The 22,028-nt window shown below is 45.0% G+C and overlaps 1 protein-coding gene across 1 annotated transcript; it reads right to left on the bottom strand.

Moving 5' to 3' along the window:
• Positions 1–4,253: 4,253 nt before the first annotated feature.
• On the bottom strand, positions 4,254–21,082 carry LOC116523396 (nuclear respiratory factor 1-like; the record flags this gene model as incomplete). The annotated part of the gene is made up of 3 exons (XM_032238498.1): positions 19,426–21,082; positions 7,450–7,684; positions 4,254–4,368 (listed from the first exon to the last, which is right to left on the bottom strand). Coding segments are annotated over exons 2-3 (338 nt in total), but the record flags the coding sequence as incomplete, so codon positions are not given.
• Positions 21,083–22,028: the final 946 nt, after the last annotated feature.

Below are 22,028 nucleotides of genomic sequence, written 5' to 3'. Positions count from 1 at the left end.
AAGCGTGCCACAGGTGCCGTGCGGACCACATATGCTGCCACGCCAGCCGTCAGCTCTGGCACACATGGATGCGCCGGCCAGCTAATTTTAGCCCTTCCGGAGGACCGGGAGAGGGTGTTTCCCCCCTCGCAGAGTCTTCCAGCAGTGGCCACTCTGGGCGTACGCTCTATGGTTGTGAGTCGGCTGCCGGCACAGCATACTCCCAGAGCGTACAACCATAGAGCGTATGCCCAGAGTGGCCACTGTGGGAAAACTCGGTTTGGAAGCCGCCGAAAAAGCCATGCAGCGGCAGCGGAGGTGCCCTGGCTCTGCAGGGGGAGCTGGACAGGGCATCTTGAGGCTGGGAGGTAGGTGAGTGAGAGCGGAACAGCCGCTCGCGGAACTCCCTCTCCAGCCGTGCGAGATTGCCTTCACTGGCATTTCGAAGGCGCCAAGCCGCGGGAGCCGGGCGGGCGGGAACAGGTGCTCACGTGGCTTGGCGATACCCCTAGCAGTGAATGGCGCTGTGCCCTCTGGAAAAGGGGGTTTGCCGGGTGGCTGCTCGTGAGCGTGGTCGCTTCTGGCTGCTGTGCTGTGCTGCTGCGACCGCACACACAGCCGTTTGCCGCAGAGGCTGTGCGCGGCTCTTTGGGAGCCCGCTTTCAAGAGAGCACCCGCCAGGAACCCCACCCCCCGCTTCAGCTGGGCCCAGCGCAGCTCACCACCTAGGTATCAAGAAGGCGCCAAGCAATGTGATCAGCCCCCCCCCCCCGGATACCCGTGGCTTGCGCTTTCAGGAGACCGCTAGGTGGGTGAGCGTTGCTCGGCCTGGCCGGAGGTGGGGGATTGTCCAGGGGGCTTATTTAAATATTTATATTTTTGCCCACCAGAAAAATGTGGCAAGGCCTTAGTTCAGGACAAGTCATATTTTGGGGGGAAACATGGTAGAAAGAAAGAAATAGATAGATGATAGTAAGATAGATAGATAGAAAGAAAGAAATAGATAGATAGAAATAGATAGATAGTAAGATAGATAAAGAGAGAAATAGATAATAGATAGATGATAGACAGTTAGACAGAAAGATAAATAGATAGCAAGAAAGGATAGATAGAAATAGATAGATAGTAAGATAGAAAGAGAGAAATAGATAATAGATAGATGATAGACAGTTAGACAGATAGAAAGATAAATAGATAGCAAGAAAGGATAGATAGAAATAGGTAGATAGTAAGATAGAAAGAGAGAAATAGATAATAGATAGATGATAGACAGATAGATAAATATAGCAAGAAAGAAATAATAGATAGAAATGATAGATAGATAGATAGATAGATAGATAGATAGGTAGGTAGGTAGGTAGTAGGTAGGTAGGGTAGGTATGTAGATAGATAGCAAGAAATAATAATAGATAGAATGATAGATAGAAGGATAGATAGATAGATGATAGATAGATAGATAGATAGATAGGATAGATAGATAGATAGATAGACAGACAGACAGACAGACAGACAGACAGAGACAGACAGAAAGTTAAAGATAAACAAAAAAGATTTGTAAAATGAAAAAACTCAGGAAAGGAAAAATACAAGAAAGAAAGAAGAGGGGAAAAAAGAAGAAAAAACAGAACCAACTTCCTTTGGTTTCAAAGATACGAACAACAAACACCTCGATCCCTCACTCTTCCTTTCATCTACATTATTTCCACAGTCCAGCACACCGAAGCTCTCTCTGGCATCTTAGTCCACCAGAGGACTAAGACCGGCCTCCCGAGCCCACCATGGAGCCGTCACTAAGGCGACCAACTCTGCCGAAGCACCAGTGGGGCTGCCCACATCAATGCCGAGCAAGATTGGGCCGTGGGTTGCAACAGCAGGCCGGGAGAAACAAAGCTGAAGGTTGCATCAGAGAATCCCAGGAGCAAAGAGGAGGAGGAGGAGGAAATTGTTCCCAACTAGCATTAACTTGCTCGTCTTGGGAAGGGCCCAGAGCCACATTCCAAGAGATGCGCTTCCTGCCTCCGCGACTTGCGCATTGGCTCAAACCTTGTCCACTCCCATGAGAAGAAAGCTTGGGTTGGAAACCAGCAGGAGACAACGCTACCATCAGGGCGCACAAGGGATAAAATGTGCAGGTGCCCCAGACAATCACTGCTGCTTTGGCCAGTTCTGCTTTGCGCTGCTGCAATGTGCCTTATGTGGGGCCACCCTTGGAGACTACTGGGAAGCCCCACAGGGTTCCAGAATGAAGTTGGGAGGAGGGGGGGTGGGAAAGTGTGAGTTAATAGGACCTCTAGGTTTCCCACTGTCGCCCCTGATTTCAAAACTGGACCTGTGGGTCAGTTTCCTTCCGCAGGTCAAGAGGTTGGTGGGTTGCCACCTCCAAAGCGCTCTGTGGCTTAATATCCGGATAACAACAGAGATATAAAGAAAGACAAAAGAAAGGAAGAAAGACCACAAATGGACAAATATAGACACACAGAGAGATAGAATGAGATGATGGATAGAGATTGATGGATAGAAGACAAATGGATACAAGACAAATAAATAAATAATAAATAAATAGAAAAATAAATGCACTACAATAGCAGAGTTGGAAGGGACCTTGGAGGTCTTCTAGTCCAACCCCCCTGCCTAGGCAGGGAACCCTACACCTCTTCAGACAAATGGCTATCCAACATCTTCTTAAAGACTTCCAATGTTGGGGCATTCACAACACTTGGAGGCAACTTCTGTTCCACTCGTTAATTGTTCTAACTGTCAGGAAATTTCTCCTCAGTTCTAAGTTGCTTCTCTCCTTGATTAGTTTCCACCCATTGCTTCTTGTTCTGCCCTCTGGTGCTTTGGAGAATAGCTTGACTCCCTCTTCTTTGTGGCAGCCCCTGAGATATCGGAACACTGTTGTCATGTCTCCCCTGGTCCTTCTCTTCATTAAACTAGACATACCCAGTTCCTGCAACCGTTCTTGATATGTTTTAGCCTCCAGTCCGCTAATCTAAAACATATGAAGAATGGTTGATAGACAGTCAAATAGATATACTGAGGGGATGGGTAGAAGTGGGGGGCAGATAGACAGACAGCTAGTCAGTCAAATAGGTAGATTGGGTGGATAGATGATAAATTAGAATTAGAATTGATTTTATTTGTAGGCCGCCCTTTTCCCTGAGGGGACTCAGGGCGGCTCACAGAAACCAGGGAGAGGGGAATACAAAACAATACAATACTAAAACAACAACACATAATAAAATAATACACAACATGCATACAACATTCGGGCGGGGCAATGGTCCTTATCCCCAGGCCTGACGGGCGAGCCAGTTCTTCAAGGCTATGCGGAAGGCCTGGACGGTGGAGAGGGTGCGGATCTCTACGGGGAGCTCGTTCCAAAGGGTCGGGGCCGCTACTGAGAAGGCCCTCCTCCTTGTGGTTGCCAGCCGGCATTGGCTGGCCGATGGGATGCGGAGGAGGCCTAACCTATGAGATCTTATAGGCCGTAGGGAGGTAATTGGCAGAAGGCGGTAGGTGATAGATTAGGATAGATAGATAGATAGATAGATAGATAGATAGATAGATAGATAGATAGATAGATAGATAGATAGATAAATAGAAGATAAATAAAATAGATAGATAGATGGATGATATAGATATGGGATAGATAGATAGATAGATAGATAGATAGACAGACAGACAGACAGATAGATGATAGATAGATAGATGGATGATATAGATATGGGATAGATAGATTAGTAGATAGATAGATAGATAGATAGATAGATAGATAGATAGATAGATAGATAGACAGACAGACAATTAGATGCACTGGCTGGATGTGGATGGGGGGATAGATGAGAGACAGATAAGAGAGAGAGGGAGGGAGAGAGAGGGAGGGAGGGTGGATGGATGGATGGATGGGCAGATAGATAAGATAGCACGAAAGACAGGGAATCTCCTACAGACTTCCCCTCCCAATAAAGGAGCTATTGACCTCCATGCTATCGTTTCCTTAGTTTGGTCTACCTTCTAGGGCTGGCGTCTCGACGGGCTCACAGGCCAGCTGCCCTGCTCCAGGCCATACAGCTCAAACCCCTTATTCCTTGGGCAAAGCTACATTAGAGGAAGCACCATCGGAATCTGGCAGGAAAGGGGGATGCACCCCCCACTCTTTAAGTCTATCACTTGGTACTCAACCGGAAGGCCCCATGCTGCCCTCCCCTCCCCCCAGCTGGGAATCCTGGGACACGCTGGCCAGAGACAGGGGGGGGGGCAAGAGCTCTTACCGTAACAACCGCGTCTGCTGCCTCTTGCGGATGGATGGGTTGGACTCAAAAACGTGAGGCCGCTTCCTTTTTTTACCGGTGGCCACGGCGGCGGCGGCGGCCATTCCCACCGGCCCTGGGAAGAAAAGAGAGAGCTGAAAGACCCAAGAGAGAAAAGCCAGAGACATTGGAGATCTCTTCTCTATCCGGATGTGGTTGGTGACAGCTCCCATCAGCCCAGTCGTAAAGTGGAGATGGTTCCTCAGAAAAGGGGCAAGCTGGCTGGGAATTATGGCAGCTGTCTTCTGAACAAAAGACAGGCAGTCCACGAATTACAACGGTTTGTTTAGTGACCTTTCAAAGTTACAACAGCACTGATGATCGTTTTGCACACTTACGACCGCGGTCACGTGATCAAAATTCATACCCTCGGCAACTGACTCATATTTACGACGATCGCAGTGTCCTGTCTGTGGGTCACGTGTTCCCCTTTTGCAACCTTCTGACGAGCAAAATCAACGGGGAAGCCAGATTCACTTAACAACCATGTGACTAGCTTAATAAATGCAACGATTCACTTAACAATTGTGGCCAGAAATGTTGTAAAATAGTTCCAAATTCACTGAGCAGCTGTCTCATTTAGCAACAGAAATTCTGGGCTCAGTTGAGGCTGTGAGGCAAAGAAAGGTTTTAAGGGAGTTTTGCCCTGCGTTACGATGTTTCTGGCTACAGTTGTTAAGTGAATCGCTGGAGTTGTTCAAGTTAGTAGCCCAGTTGTTAAGTGAACCTGGCTTTCTCATGGAATTTTTGCCTGTCAAAAGGTTGCAAAAGGGGATCAAAGTGACCTTGGGACAGCAACGGTCGTAAGTATGAACCTAGTATTTGAATTTTGATCCCGATCGTGGGTCTGCTACGAAGGTCGTAAGTGTGAAAAACGGCCCTAAGTCACTTTTTTCAGTGCCGTTATAATTTTGAACGGTCTCTAAGCGAACTGTTGTAAGTCAAGGATTTCCCGTGGATGAATAAATGAGCATAGGCTTTTTAAAAAAATGGAAAATAAGGGCAACAGGCCACCTAACCGCACAACTAAACCAGACAGACCAATTATTATTGTTCTGCTGCCCTCTGCAGGCTACGCTTCATCGTTAATGCTTCTGCTTTCAGCAAAATATCCTGAAAAACTCAGACCAAAAATAAAAACAAAAAGGGAATTTTCCTTGCTCCTTTGCAAAATGAATATAGAAAACTGAATATTCCAGTAAGGCGATTTCCAGACAGTTACCAGGTTAAATTGTGTCACTCCCTTCAAGCCATCTTCTCTTTTTGGACTTCTTACACTTTCTAGTATGGGAAAATGGGAGGGGTGGGGGAATTATATGGAGTTGGGTGATATGTAGCCATAACAACATTCTTCTCAGAAAGCCAAGGTCATCCTTTGTCTCTGCACCCGGGCCGGATCTGGATGGGAGGAATCTGTCTTCGTGGCAGTGGGAGATTGGACCATGGGATGGACTTGTGGGTGTGGGGGGCAGGGTCTTGAACGTTCAACTGTAATGATAGATTGATACAGATAGATGATAGGCGACATGATAGATTATAGATAATGAAAAAGATAAATAAATAGTTAGTTAGTTAGTTAGTTAGTTAGTTAGATAGATAGATAGATAGATAGATAGATAGATAGATAGAAGATTGGTAGAAGATAATGAAAGATGATAGATAGATAGATAGATAGATGATAGACGACATGATAGATTATAGATAATGAAAAAGATAAATAAATAGATAGTCAGATAGATAGATAGATAGATAGATAGATAGATAGATAGATAGATAGATAGATAGATAGAAGATAGGTAGAAGATAATGAAAGATGATGGATTGATACACATAGATAGATGATAATGAAAGAGAAGATAAATAGATAACTAATGAATGATAATTGATACATAAATAGAAGAAAGATAATGATAGATGATAGACATAGATGATAGATAATGAAATAGAAGATACGGTAGATAGATAGATGATAGATAGATAGATAGATAGATAGATAGATAGATAGATAGATAGATCTATAGACAGACAGACAGAGAGAATAGCAATAGCAGTTAGACTTATATACCGCTTCATAGGGCTTTCAGCCCTCTCTAATTACAGAGTCAGCATATTGCCCCCAACAACAATCCGGGTCCTCATTTTACCCACCTCGGAAGGATGGAAGGCTGAGTCAACCCTGAGCCGGTGAGATTTGAACAGCCTAACTGCAGTCAGTTGAAGTAGCCTGCAGTGCTGCATTTAACCACTGCGCCACCTCGGCTCTTTGATGATAGATTGATACACAGATAGATGAAAGTCGATAGATAATGAAAATATAAATATATAGATAGCTAGTGAAAGATAGAAGATAAATAGAAGATAATGAAAGAGATGATAGATTGATACAGATAGATAATGAAAGAGAAAATAGAGATAGATAAATAGATGATAGCTAATGAAAGATAGATAGAAGGTAGATAATGATAGATGACAGACAGACAGACAATGAAAGATAAGATAGAAAGATAATGAAAGATAAGATAGATAGATAGATAGATAGATAGATGAATAAATAAATAAGTAAATAGATGATAGGTAGATAGGTAGAATAGATAGATAGATAGATAGATGAATAAATAAATAAGTAAATAGATGATAGGTAGATTAGATAGATAGATAGATAGAAGATAGATAGATAGATAGATGAATAAATAAATAAATAAGTAAATAGATAGGTAGATAGGTAGAATAGATAGATAGATAGATAGATAGATAGAAAGATAGATAGATGAATAAATAAATAAATAAGTAAATAGATGATAGGTAGATAGGTAGAATAGATAGATAGATAGAAGATAGATAGATAGATAGATAGATAAAACAACAAAACCACAAAATCCAAAGGGCGGCCTTGATCAATCACTGTCAGTTTTCCATGTTTTAATTTTGAGGGTCTTTGCCAGACCCCTTCCCAGGTCTTGGCTGAATAAGATGTCAAAAAGCAGGAAACTTCAAAAAAAATAAATTGTTGCCACACCCTCTTGAAGGAGGGGGCTGGGAAAGGGTCCTGTGTGCCTCCACCTGCCCTCCCCTGCCTTCACCTGTGTGAAGGGTCCTGTGTGCCGCCACCTGCCTTCTTCTCAAAGAAGGCAGCCAGAAGTCAGCGGAGTCAACCTACCTGCAGCGGCCAGATGGGCGGTCACCTCGTCGGTGGCCGTGGAGTTGAGGATGTCCGAGTCGTCGTAGGACGTGTCCTCGGGCGAAGAGGGGGAATCCTCGTCGGCGCTCAGCATGCTGTGCTCCGTATACGTGGCCACGTGGACCTGCTGGACTTGCTGGGCCACGGCGTGGGCCTCTATGGTTGCCATGTGCTCGGTCTGCGTGACCGTATGTTCCTCCATGAATGGTTACTGCTGCGGGGAAGGAAAGCAGAGGAGGAGGAGGAGGAGAAGCCGTCAGGACCCACCTCACAAACCCTTCGGAGCGCCGGGCCTTCGGCAGAGCTCTCTCCCAGGGGGTTCGCGGCGCGCAACGGCTCATTTCGCGACCGTTCAAAGTTACGACGGCACGGACTTGACGACCTTTCTGGCCACACGCCCGAAGCGAACCCCTGCAGTTTGCTAAGCTAGCGACAGGGCTTCCCCCCCCGTTGATTTCGCGGGTCGGGAGGGTCGCCAGAGGGGGTCGCGCAAGCCCCGGGACTTTGCAACCGTCGTAAGTTCACGCCAGTTGCCAATCATTTGGACCCCGTGAGCGTGGGAATGCTGCAACGGGCGTGCGACAGTCATAAGTCACCCTTTTCAGTGCTGTCGTAACACTGAATGGTCACTAAATGAACTGTTGTAAATCAAGGACCTCCTGTATTATAGATTTTACACATCCTTGGGTTTCTCAGTTTGCTTCCGGGTGCAATTCAAGGTGCGGGTTGCTACTTATAAAGCCCTCCAGGGCATGGGGCCTGGTTACCTGGGGGGAGGGAGGGCGTGTCCGTCTTTGATAACACCTGTCCAGGTAATTTGATCCTGAAGGTTTGGCCCAGGAGGTTCCTTTGATTAAACCATGTTATTTACTAGGATGCTGGAAGCCACTTCCCTTTCTCGGGGTCTGCCATCTGGAAAGTTTTGATTTATTAACGCCCCAAATTGAGGAGCTTGTAAACTACAATAATAATAATAACAACAACAACAACAACAACAACTAACAGAGTTAGGAAAAATTTGAAATCTAAATTGAACGGTGGAAATAGAATCAGGGCCATAAATACCTGGGCAATACCAGTTATAAGATACACAGCTGGTATAGTTAACTGGACACAAGCTGATTTGGACATTTTGGACCGAAAAACCAGGAAACCAATGACAATGCACTACAGTTTACATCCACGTGGTGATACTGATAGACTATACCTGCCCTGAAAATCAGGCGGCAGAGGATTATTACAAGTGAAGCAAACAGTTGAAGAAGAAAAACATGCACTGGCTGATTATTTAAAAGAAAGTCAAGAACATCTATTAATCGAAGTAAAGAACAAAAATCTACTGAAGGCCCAACAGACAAAACAAGAATACAGAAAAGATGTGATAAAATCAAGAATGGAGAGTTGGCAGAACAAAGCACTGCATGGCCAATTTCTGGAAAAAATAAAAGATAAAAGTGGACAGTGAAAAAAATTGGTTATGGTTAACAACAGGTACATTAAAGAAAGAAACAGAGTCACTAATCCTGGCTGCACAACAACAAGCTATCCGCACAAATGCCATTAAGGCCAAAATCGAAAAATCCTCTGATGATGCCAAATGCAGACTTTGCAAAGAAGCTGATGAAACTGTTGATCACATCCTCAGCTGCTGTAAAAAAAAAAATCGCAGACTGATTATAAATTGCGGCACAATTCAGTAGCACAAATGATCCATTGGAATTTGTGCAAAAATTATAATATTAAAACAGCAACAAACTGGTGGGAACATCAGCCTGAAAAAGTCACCAAATATCAGATGGCCAAGAACTTGTGGGATTTCCGTATACAAACGGACAAAATACTGGCGCATAATACACCAGACATCACACTGGTTGAGAAAAACAAGGTTACAATCATAGACATCGCAATACCAGGTGATAGCAGGGTCGAGAAGAAAAATCGCAAGATACCAGGACTTAAAAATTGAAATTCAACGACTATGGCACAAACCAGCAGTGGTAATTCCAGTGGTAATCGGCACGCTGGGTGCTATTCCAAAAGCACTGGAATTACATTTAAAACAGTTAAAAATTGACGAAATCACCATCAGTCAAATGCAAAAAGCCGCACTGCTTGGATCTTCACGCATATTACGAACATACGTTAGGATGTCCTAGGCCCCTGGGTGGGGCCCGACTAGTAACCAATGCCAAATCCGGCGAAACAACTGGCTGCTGTGATACAATTCTGTTGTTGCTTTATAATACTAATACTAATACTAATAATAAAAGCTATGCATAGCCAATACTTGAAAAGTATTGAAGGCAAAGCTGACCAAAAGCTAACTTGGAACTGGTTAAGATCAGGAGCACTGAAAAAAGAAACAGAAGGCTTTATTTTGGCAGCTCAAGAACAAGCCTTAGCCACAAACTGCATGAAGGCAAAAATTCAACATGTTACCACCAACAGCAAATGTCGCCTCTGTAATGAGAAAGACGAGACAGTCGACCACTTGATCAGTGGGTGCAGCAAAATTTCACAAACTGACTACCTACAACGCCATGACCGTGTTGCTAAGGTCATTCACTGGAAATTGTGCCAAAAAGTTTGGATTTGAGTACAGCAAAAACCACTGGGACCATCAGGTTGAGAAGGTTTTAGAGAATGAGAAAGTCAAGATCTTGTGGGACTTCAGAATTCAGACTGACAGGCACTTGGCCCACAACACACCTGACATAACAATAATTGAAAAGAAAAAAGTATGGTTCATTAACATTGCAATACCTTACATTGAAGATAAACAGCAAGAAAAAATCACAAAGTACCGGGACTTGCAAATTGAAGTTGAGTGACTGTGGAAAAAGAAATCGTGTGTTGTTCCGATTGTAATTGGAGCCCTTGGAGCAATACCCAAAGGGCTACCTCGCTATTTGGAAAATTTAAATTTATCAGACTTTAACATTCTGATTCTACAAAAAACCACCCTACTTGGAACAGCTTATATCCTCCGACGTTACCTTAACAGTTCCTAGGTCCTTGGTTAGGACTCGAGCTGTTGAGCTACCCACCAGCCCCAAAGGCTGTGAATCTCACCAAAGATTAACCACAGAATATAGGTAGTCCTTGACTTGTGGCCACGATCAGCATCCTCTTTTAACGACCCCATAATCCCTTGCAAGGTGGAGTCTGGGCAACTGAATGGAGCTAGCAGTGTTTTCATGGCCGGATGCCGTTGCCTGTCGCCAATGCGGAGTTTTGTTCGGCAGATACATTCTCATTGTGTCCAGAGAGAAATATCTGCCTCTACCTAGGATCGAATGCACAGCCTCTTGATTGTGAGCGCTACCTCTAGGCCACAATGAAACCCAAAATTTCCGTTGACAAGTAAGACAGTGGAACAGCTTGCCTCTAGAAGTCGTGGGAACTTCCATCACTGGAGGCTTTCAAGAACAGACTGGGTAGCCATTTGTCAGAAATGGTGTAGGGTCTCCTGCTTGAGCAGGGGGTTGGACTAGAAGACCTCCAAGGTCACTAAACAAATGGTTCTAAGTCAAGGACTATCTATATATGAAACATTAGCTATCCTAGCCACTGTACTGGTAGTCCTCTACTTACAACCACAATTGAGCCCACAATTTCGGTCGCTAGAGTGAGATACTTGTTGAGTGAATTCCCTCCCACCCACCCACCCCCTGTTTTACCACCTCTCATGCCACGGTTGTTAAGTGAAACAATGCATTTGTGAAATTAGTAACACGGCTGTTAAGTGGATCTGCCTTCCCCATGGATTTTACTTGTCATAAGGTCGCAAAAGGGGATCACGTGACCACGGGGAGTCTGCAAATGGTCATAAGTGTGAAAAACAACCCTCTCACTTTTTTCAGGGCCGTCGTAACTTTGAACGGCCCCCGAGTGAGCTGTTGTAAGTCGAGGACTGCCTTTATGTGGGAACGAAAGCAGAGCCTTCATTTATGGCGGGGTGGGGAATTCAAATCCTGCCCCTGGGTCTTTGCAACAGCTTCTCCCAACTTCTTGGAAGTCCTTATCAGCCCGGAGCAGGCTGGGTTTTGCCCAAGGCGGGAGGGAGTTTTGCAAAAAAAAAAAGATAACAATTCAAATTTAAACGCTTAAGCAAGGCCTATTGCGTTGCCTTATATATAAAGAAGCCCTTGACTTACAACAGTTCATTTAGTGACCGTTCAGAGTTACGACGGTTCTGGAAAAAAGTGACTTATGGCCATTTTTCACAGGTCCCAACGGCCAGGTCCCAACGGTTACACGAACTCTGCTTTGAACTTTTCGGAAGGGAAAGTGCAATAAAAAGGGGAAATAACTATTTTAGATGTTGATTGGACTTTAATGCACGAGGCTAAGGACCAGTTCTTGCTATGCAGGCATTCCTCGACTTACAACGGTTTGTTTAGTGACCATACAAAGTTACAACGGATGTTTGTTATTTTATTTCTTAGATTTTTTTTTAATCCTGCTTTATAGGTAACTTCAAGGCAACGAACGTACCTAATGCAGGGAGTCCTCAACTTACAGCGCTTCACTTAGTGACCAAAGTCACGACGGCACTCTAAGAACTGACTTATGACCGTTTTTCACCCTTATGACCATACTGTGCGTGAAAAGCGGTCATGAGTCACTTTTTTCAGTGCTGTTAACTTTGAACGGTCATTAAGCGAGTTGTTGTAAGTCAAGGACTACCTGTATTGTATTTTGTGACGGGATCGGAGAACTGTTTACACCTGGAGCAGGAGTCTGAGAAACCAAACCAAACCAACACATTTTAAGTTTGCATCGCTAGGGAGAGGGACTTTCACCCTCCGAATCGCCTGCACAGAAATCCAAATTCGGATGAGATCTTCCTTTCTATATTTTGAGTGGTGCCGTGGCCTAGAGCTGGAGCTCTCCCCTCACAATCGGGAGGCTGTGAGTTCGATCCTAGGTAGAGGCAGATATTTCTCTCTTTCCGGGCACAAGGGAGAATATATCTGCTGAACAAAAACTCCGCACTGGTGACAGGAAAGGCATCGGGCCAGTAAAACACACTGCCCCATTCCATTGCCCAGAGTCCACCCCGCAAGAGATTACAGCAGTGATGTCACAATCGCATCGTCATTGTGGTTTCACATGACGTTTCGGAACTTCCTCCCCCTTCACTAAACCGGGTGTCGGGGGGGGGGCAGCATGTGACACGTCGGGCCCACGGGCCGCAAGTTTGATACCCCTGAATTATATGGTCGTTAAAAGAGGATGATCCTTTCTATATTTGCCAAAATAAGGGGTCAGCGGTCTCCTGGGTGAGCAGATGGCCGATGTTTATACCACCCTGCCGGACAAAATGGACATTTTTAAAAAAAATCAAAGCCTTATACACGTGGTGCCTACCCGATTTGCCTCCTGTCCCAATATAATCCCCGAAAAACCAGCCACGCAAGAGGCCAGCTGCAATCCCCGCATTTGGAGAACAGCTGCAGCCTTCATTCTTCTAAGCCTATTACGATAAATGGGCTTCCCCCCCTCCCCACCTTCTCAGATCCACTGGAGCAGTTCTTACACCCCCCCCCCCCCAAAATCAAATCTCTTACTGATATCTCCTTTTCTCAAATATTCAAAGGCTATCAGCTGCGGCTGATTCAAGGCTGGCTGGGATGGATTATTATAAAGTGGGATCAATCCCACCGTGTTTCCAAATCTCCCGTATGGGGAGCCACAAGGAATTTGGGGTTTTAATTGCTCTCGAGAGCTTCCGAGCTGTATTTTATATTACTTTATAACTCAATAAAAATGTTTAATGTGGGGGGGGGGGGCGGGAAAGAGAGTTTCTGAGTTTGAATTTTTTTTTTCCTACTAAATTCTACGGGCTGGGATCCTCTGGGATCTGTCTGCGGGAGGCAGAGGGTGATTTTCACACGCTTCCTGGCTCAAGTCATGAGGTTTGAGTGTTGAGGCAAAGAGGAGAGGAAATATGATTGACGCCAAATCCCTCTGGCAAGATCCTGAGAGAAAGATGGCATAGCCTGTTCTAAAGGCCCGGCGTCACAACGGGACCCTTCCCCATGAACTGGGCCGGGAGGCGGGTGCAATCGATGGTGGGATGTGGGGGGGGGGGGGGTAAGGAGAATTAGTTTCCCAATAAAGTGCACTAAAGCGCTGATTTGTGGAGAAGAGAATATTAGTGGCTCAGGACAGAAGAGTGAGGTCCTTGGTGGTCTCTAAACTTGATGGCTTTTCGCAGACGTTTCATGACCCAACTAGCTAGCACTATCAGTTTGTGGAGGGGGAAAAGGGAGCGGGAGGGACTTGGAGCATTCTGAGCCTGGCGGTTTTCTTGCAGATGTTTCACAACCCAGCTAGGTAACGTCGACAGTGTTGCAGGGAGTGAGGCTTAGAAAGTGGCGTAGAAGGGAAAGGGAGGAGGAGGGGGTCCTTGGTGCTCTCTTGAGCCTAGGGGTTTTCTTGCTGACGTTTCGTAACCCAGCTAGGTAACGTCGACAGTGTTGCAGGGAGTGAGGCTTAGAAAGTGGCGTAGAAGGGAAAGGGAGGAGGAGGGGGTCCTTGGTGCTCTCTTGAGCCTAGGGGTTTTCTTGCTGACGTTTCGTAACCCAGCTAGGTAACGTCGACAGTGTTGCAGGGAGTGAGGCTTAGAAAGTGGTGTAGAGTGGAGGGGGAGGAAGAGGGACTGTGGGGTCCTTGGTGCTCTCGAGCCTAGGGGATAACCCAGCTAGGGAACATCATCAGTGCTACAGGGAGTGGGGTTTGTGGAAGGGAGAAGGAAGAGGTGAGGCGGAGGAAGAGGATGACTGTGTGGTCTTTGGTGTCCTATGAACTTTGTGGGGTTTTTTTGCAGGTGTCTCATGACCCAACTAGAGAACATCATCAGTGCTAGGAGGAGTGGGACTTGCGGAGAGGAGAATGACGACAATGACTGTGGGGTCCTTGGTGCTCCCTGTACTGGATTATTTTCCTGCAGGCATTTCACGACCCAACTAAGTAACGTTATCAGTTGTAAAAAGGAGTGATTTTATATATAAGCTCCTGCTAGCACTGATGATGTTCCCCAGCTGGGTAATAAAACGCCTGCAAGCGAACAACCCACCAAGGGCCTCACAATTTGGGAAGAGCCATCCGATAACCACCCTTGGCGCCCCCCCCCCCCACTCCTCACAATGGTGCCAGCCTGGTTAATTTTGTAACCAGCAAGCAAGAAGACTAGAATAGCAATTTGGAATCCTTCCGGGATGGAGAAATAAATGGATGCCCCCCTTGATATCGGATAAATTGTATACTAATCCGCCTTCCCGGGAACAAAGTCTTCCAACTCCTCTTCACAGCTGATGAAATGTCAAGGAAAGCTGGAGAACAAATTAAGTCCCAGGAATGAAATGGGCTTAAAAAAAACAACCACCATCTCTTGCTTTTTAAAAGAATGATACGCTCCTGTATCTATCTATCTTTCTCTTTATCTGTATATGTATCTATGTATCTATCTATGTATCTACCTACCTACCTACCTACCTATCTATCCCATATCTCTATCTTCCATCCATCCATCCATCCCATATCTATACCTTCCATCCATCTATCCATATCTTCCATCCATCCATCCATCCCATATCTCTATCTTCCTTCCATCCATCCCATATCTATACCTTCCATCTATCTATCTATCTATCTATCTATCTCTATATCTTCCATCCATCCATCCATCATCTATCTACCTATCATCCATCTATTTATCTATCATCTATCTATCTATCTATCTATCTATCTATCTATCTATCTTATCCCATATCTATCTTCCATCCATCCATCCATCCATCATCTACCTACCTATCATCCATCTATTTATCTATCATCTATCTATCTATCTATCCCATATCTATATCTTCTATCTATCTATCTATCTATCTATCTATCTATCTATCTCTATCTTCCATCCATCCATCCATCCCATATCTCTATCTTCCTTCCATCCATCCATCCATCCCATATCTCTATCTTCCATCTATCTATCTATCTCTATATCTTCCATCCATCCATCATCTATCTACCTATCATCCATCTATCTATCTATCTATCTATCTATCTATCTATCTATCTATCTATCTATCTATCTATCTATCTATCTTATCCCATATCTATCTTCCATCCATCCATCCATCCATCCATCATCTATCTACCTATCATCCATCTATTTATCTATCATCTATCTATCTATCCCATATCTATATCTTCTATCTATCTATCTATCTATCTATCTATCTATCTATCTATCTATCTATCTATCTCTATCTTCCATCCATCCATCCATCCCTTATCTCTATCTTCCTCCCATCCATCCATCTATCCCATATCTATACCTTCCATCTATCTATCTATCTGTCAGCTTCTGCCTTGCTGTTGCTTCAGCTGCCATGAAACGGGGAGGGAGGGCTGGTATTTGGGAGGGGTTAATTGATGTGCTGGAGGAATCTTCTAGGATGTTCGAGATGCTCGGATGGCGCATGCGTGAGAGCTTCCCGCGTAGATTAACGGCCTCGACATTCCATCTTCGTGATGCCTGTTTGAAGTTATCTCACACCTGACACTTGAAGGACTTATGATTGGCCTGGAGCTATGATCCTAAGGGGTGGAGAATGGACTATTCTATATATCATTCGCTTTCGCGCCTAATTAAGTAGACTTTGCTTCGCAACTGCTTGCTTACCATTTATAATTAGTAAAAGTACTTTGGATTTCCAATCCATGGAGTCTCTTAAGTCTTTCTTTCCTAATTATGTAATGGAGTGATGTTGACACTATCTATCTATCTATCCCTATCTATATCTTCCATCCATCCATCCATCCATCCATCATCTATCTACCTATCATCCATCTATTTATTTATCTATTTATCTATCTATCTATCTATCTATCTATCTATCTATCTATCTATCCCATATCTATATCTTCCATCCATCCATCCATCCATCCATCTACCTATCATCCATCTATTTATCTATCATCTATCTATCATCTATCTATCATCTATCTATCTATCTATCTATCTATCTATCTATCTATCTATCTATCTATCTATCTATCTATCCCATATCTATATCTTCCATCTATCTTCCATCTATCTTCCATCTATCTATCTATCTATCTATCTATCTATCTATCTATCTATCTATCTATCTATCTATCTATCTACCTACCTACCTACCTACCTACCTACCTACCTACCTATCATCCATCCATCTATCTTTTTTTCTCTATCTCCATATATCCATATGTATATATCTATATATTATGTAGTATTTGCTTCCTCCCATAATTGGGGCATACCAGGGGTTGTGACTTTAAATATATATCTATATATTATATATCTATATCTATATATTCCAATAATAGTCTCCCTCACACCAATCTTCAGCCAGGCAGAACTGAAAAAAGATGAATTCCTGAATTTTTGCCCGAAGGGTCTCTTCCACAAGGCAAATAAAATTCAAAATAAACGCCTTTTCCAAGGGATTTAACCTTTTTTCCCATCGGGAAAGTGGGGTCAAAGACACCCCAAATCCTACTTAGATTCCTTTGGTCTTTTCTGCATCACAGGCCTCCCAGAACGACCAAAATAAATACAGATCCACCCTTGGGTGGGATTTAACTTCCTTCCCCCCCTCCACTCAGAAAGTGGGTTCCCCCCCCCAAAGATCCATCCATATCTTCGTTCAAGAGATTCCAGAGATCGATTTGAGAAACCGATTCCAGTAGCTCCTTTTCCCGTCCACACCTTGTACAGGTAACGCTCCACTTCTAACCATCTGTTTAGCGATGAGTTACACCCGCCCTGAGGAAAAGTGCCTTATGACCGTTTTTCCACACTTACGACTACAGCCATGGACATGGCCACGCGATTTACATTTAGAGCTCGGAAACGGATCCATATTTATGATCATGTGGGGTCACATGATCCCCTTTTGCAACTTTCTGACAAGCAAAGTCAATGGGGAAGCTGGACCAAATGGGTTTACTGATTTGTCCACGGCGGTGAGTCACTTAATAAGTGTGGCTAGGAAGGTCGTAAAATGGGGCAAAACTCACTTAACGGCTGTCTGACTTATCAAGGGAAATTTGGGGCTCAACTGTGATGTCAGTCAAGGCTTAGCTGTCCTGAAAGGCGTAAAAAAAGCTTTTGTGGGCTATAATAGAAAATAAAAAAATAGAATAAAGAATAGAAGAGAATATTTGAACAGAATAAAGAATAGAATTTTAAAAATAGAGTAAAGAATAGAAGAGAGTACATTAGAAGAGAATATTAGAATAAAGTATGGAAAATAAAAAGAATAAAGTATAGAAAAAATGGAATAACATAGAAATTAAGAACAGAACCAACAATCAGAAGAGAATATTAGAATAGAATGAATAAAGAACAGAAAATAAAAAATAGAACAAAATAGAATGGATTATTAGAAAAGAAAATTAGGATAGAATAAAGGATAGAAAATAAAAAGAATAAAGGATAGAAAAAAATAGAATAACATAGAAATTAAGAATAGAACAAATAATCAGGAGAGAATATTAGAATAGAATGAATAAAGAATAGAAAATAAAAAATAGAACAAAATAGAATGATTAGAAAAGAATATTAGAATAAAGGATAGAAAATAAAAAGAATAAAGTATAGAAAAAATAGAATAACATAGAAATTAAGAACAGAACAAATAATCAGAATATTAGAATAGAATGAATAAAGAATAAAAAATAGAACAAAATAGAATTAATGGATTATTAGAAAAGAATATTAGAATAAAGGATAGAAAATAAAAAGAATAAAGGATAGAAAAAATAGAATAACATAGAAATTAAGAACAGAACAAATAATCAGGAGAGAATATTAGAATAGAATGAATAAACAGTAGAAAATAAAAAAATAGAACAAAATAGAATTAATGGATTATTAGAAAAGAATATTAGAATAAAGGATAGAAAATAAAAAGAATAAAGGATAGAAAAAATAGAATAACATAGAAATTAAGAACAGAACAAATAATCAGGAGAGAATATTAGAATAGAATGAATAAACAGTAGAAAATAAAAAAATAGAACAAAATAGAATTAATGGATTATTAGAAAAGAATATTAGAATAAAGGATAGAAAATAAAAAGAATAAAGTATAGGAAAAAAAACTATAAAATAGAATTAGGAATAGAACAGAATATTAGAGTAGAATTAAGCAATTTTTTTTAGAAGAGAACAGAAGTCGGAAGGGGACCTTGGAGGTCTTCTAGTCCAACCCCCTGCTCAAGCAGGAAACCCATAGGGCCTAGACCATTCCAGGTTGTGGCTCTCTTGAACAGACCAGCAGAAAACCAGGAAACGGGGTGGGCGCCCGGGAACCCCCTTTTCTGAAACCCCCAATTCCCATTGAAAAGCATCCAATGTGGCTGAAGGCAGCTGAAAGGTGGGGTGCAAATCCCCTCCAACGGCGCCAGCTTTCAGCAGTCAGAGCCTCCCACCACTTCCAGGCATAGGACGAGGAGACCTGTGGCTCCCGGAAGCCGGCGCCATTGGGGGGGAAATGGTGGGGGGGGGGGCAAAAAGGCATTATTATTATTATTATTATTTTGGCAAGTCATGTGGGGGGCAGCGGATGGGTCGACTCGGACGGAAACAAAACGAGGCTTTCCGGGCGTCTCCCGGCGCGGGTAACTCGGGCCAGGCTCCCCCGCGCCTAGACCGGGCCGCGGGCCTCGGATGATGGGCGATGGAGTGCGGGCCTGAGGCCTAGCGCGGCCTGGCCTGGCGGGCGAGGCGGGAGGGCGGGGTGGGGGGTGTGGGGGGGGGGTTGCGCGCGCGGCGGGCGAGGCGGGCGGGGGCGGGCGGGCGAGGCGGCGCGGGGGCCCCCGCCTTGCTGCGGCTGCGCCGGGTCTGGCGCGCGGCGAGTGAGGAGCTGCTGGGAGATTGCGCGGTAGGACACTCACCTCAGAGCGGCTGCGCTGCAGCGGGCCTGCGCCGTGGAGCCGCCGCCGCCGCCGACAGCCAGCCAGCCGGCCAGGCAGGAAGACGAGGCAGCGGGGGCGGAGGAGGAAGACGGGCGGGAGGGAGGCGGCGGCGGCGGCGGCGACGAGGATGACGGCCGCGAAGGAGTGAGCGGGCGGCACGGCGGGCGGGCGGGAGAAGGAGGAGGAGGAGGCAGCGCGGGCGCGCGCCCGCTGGCCGGCTAGCTCGAGACTGAGTGTCGGCCGCGCGCGCGAGCCAGCGAGGCCGGGCCTGCCTGGTTGCGTCCTCTGAGGAGAAAAATCACACAGACAGACGCGCGCACATAAAACACCCCAGCGCTACTCGAGGCCAGGCTCGGGCCTAACCGCGGGCGGGAAAGGGAGTCCTGCGGTGGCGGGAGCGGCAGCAGGCCGGAGGGGAGGGGGGAGGGGGAGAGGAGGAGTGGGGGGAGGACGCAGGACGTGAGCGGAGGGCCCGCGCCGCCATGATGGGAAGGTCATGAAGGGAATAAGGGAGGGGGAGGGAAGGCGCCGCGCTCCATCGGTCGGGGCCCGGTGAGGGAGGCGGAGGCGGCCGCGAGGTTGTTGAGGGAGGGGAAGCGGAGGAGGGTTTGTTTTTATGGGGGAGGGTAGCGACCCGTGGAGCGGCCTCGTAAGGCGAGGGGTGGTGGGCAGCCATCTTGAGGAGGTGGGAGGCGGGCTTCCTGTGTTGGCGGACATCTTGGGAGGGTGAATGGCGGCTTGCGGGTTTCTGTGGCGGCGGACATCTTGGGGAGGTCTACTGCCGGAAGCATCGCCATGTTGGGGAGGTCTTGGGCGGAAAAGCGCCGTTCCTTCCTGTGCGGGAGGTCCGCTCCGGCCTTGACGTTGGGAGGGAAGGGGGGGGGCGGGGAAAAGTTGCCCCTCCAGGCGCCTAGGATCACAAGACCTATCATTCTGAGCCACCCTGGAACCGAAACTGTATTGGTTCCTAGGGAAGGTTGAGTGCTGTCCCCTGCAGACCCAGACAAAAGTCTTCCGCAATATAGCTAGTCCTCGACTTACAACAGTTCGTTTAGTGACCAAAGTTACAACGGTGCTGAAAAAAACAAGACTCGTGACCATTTTTCATACTTGAGGACTGTTGCAGCAGGTCCCATAATTTATATTTGGATGCTTGACGACTGACTCACATTTATGACGGTCGCAGTAGTATCCCAGTGTCGTCTTTTACAACGTTCCGACAAGCAATGTCAATGGGGAAACCAGATTCACTTAACAACCGGCTGATTAACAGCTGGAGTGATTCAGTCAAGAAATGTGGGCAAGGCCCACTTGACAAATTTCTCGCTTAGCAACATGCATTCTGGGCCCAATTGTGGTTGTAAGTAGAGGACTGCCTCTAGGCGAAAGCTGCTGGGTTCACACAAGGTGCCAATCCACCAGGTTGGCATGGTGTGAATGCAGCAGTGCCAACCCACCTGGAGTTGAGTCAGTACCCCAGAATCAGCCAATGCAGGAGTCCAAAGCTGCTTCAGTGACTGGGTCTTTGTAGAGGACCATTTGATGTGTTAATAAATACCTATTGATGCATTTATTCTCATTGTGTTCCTTTGTCATTGTCTATTATTCTTATTATTTTACTTCATCTTTCTTCATTTTTGGTATGGTAAGCCACCTAGAGTAACCCCACAGTGAGATAGGAAGCAAATATATTTAATAAACACAATAGTAAGTAAATAAGCTTACCAAAAACTCTCGTGACGACTTCTTTAGACTCTCAAAAGATTTTAATGGTCTTTGCAGTTACCTGGTTTGAGTCATCAGATGCTTTTTATTTTTCCATTGCGGCTTTTCAGCTCAGTTTCGGGCTAAACATTTCAGTAAATCTGACCGAGTATTTTCACCCTGACAAATGATCTTCCTGGAATGGCTGCTCTCTGTAAGGCTGCCGTTCCCACCATCCCCCCCCCCCCCCCGGCAAAATCCCAGTTGGAATTTGGGAAAACGGAACTTGGGAGGCTGTGGGAATCACTTATGCACCTCACAGCTTGCTTTGCGGAAATGTTGAGGCAGGCATTACGGCCAGCAAGCCTCAGCAATCCTCATTTCTAGAGATGCCTGTACAGCAGATTAAGCAGCCCAACCAAAATACCTGTCTGCCTATTGGCAGTAGCCCAGTCAAGGTAATAATTGGGACTTGGGGGACCATTATTAGTGGTTTCCTTAAAACAGCGGTTCCCAAACTTGGCAACTTTAAGACTTGTGGACTTCAACTCCCAGAATTCTCCAGCCAGCAGAGTTGAAGTCCACAAGTCTTAAAGTTGCCAAGTTTGGGAACCACTGCCTTAAAAGTACAGGCAGTCCTCGACTTACAACAGCTCATTTAGCAGACAAAGTCATGATAACAGTAAAAAAAAAAAACTTACTGTATGACCGTTTTTTCACACTTAATGACCACTGTAGCATCCCCTTGGTTGCGTGATCAAAATTCAGGCGCTTGGCAACGGACTCACATTTATGACAGTCACATCGTCCCAGAGGGGTGTGTGTGTGTGTGTGTGTGTGTGACATGATGCCCTTTTGCGACCTGACGAGCAAAGTCG

The sequence above is a fragment of the Thamnophis elegans genome, unplaced genomic scaffold (assembly GCF_009769535.1).
Source record: "Thamnophis elegans isolate rThaEle1 unplaced genomic scaffold, rThaEle1.pri scaffold_252_arrow_ctg1, whole genome shotgun sequence".
NCBI classification, from domain to species: Eukaryota; Metazoa; Chordata; class Lepidosauria; order Squamata; family Colubridae; genus Thamnophis; species Thamnophis elegans.
This window is presented reverse-complemented; position numbering and strand designations above follow the sequence as displayed.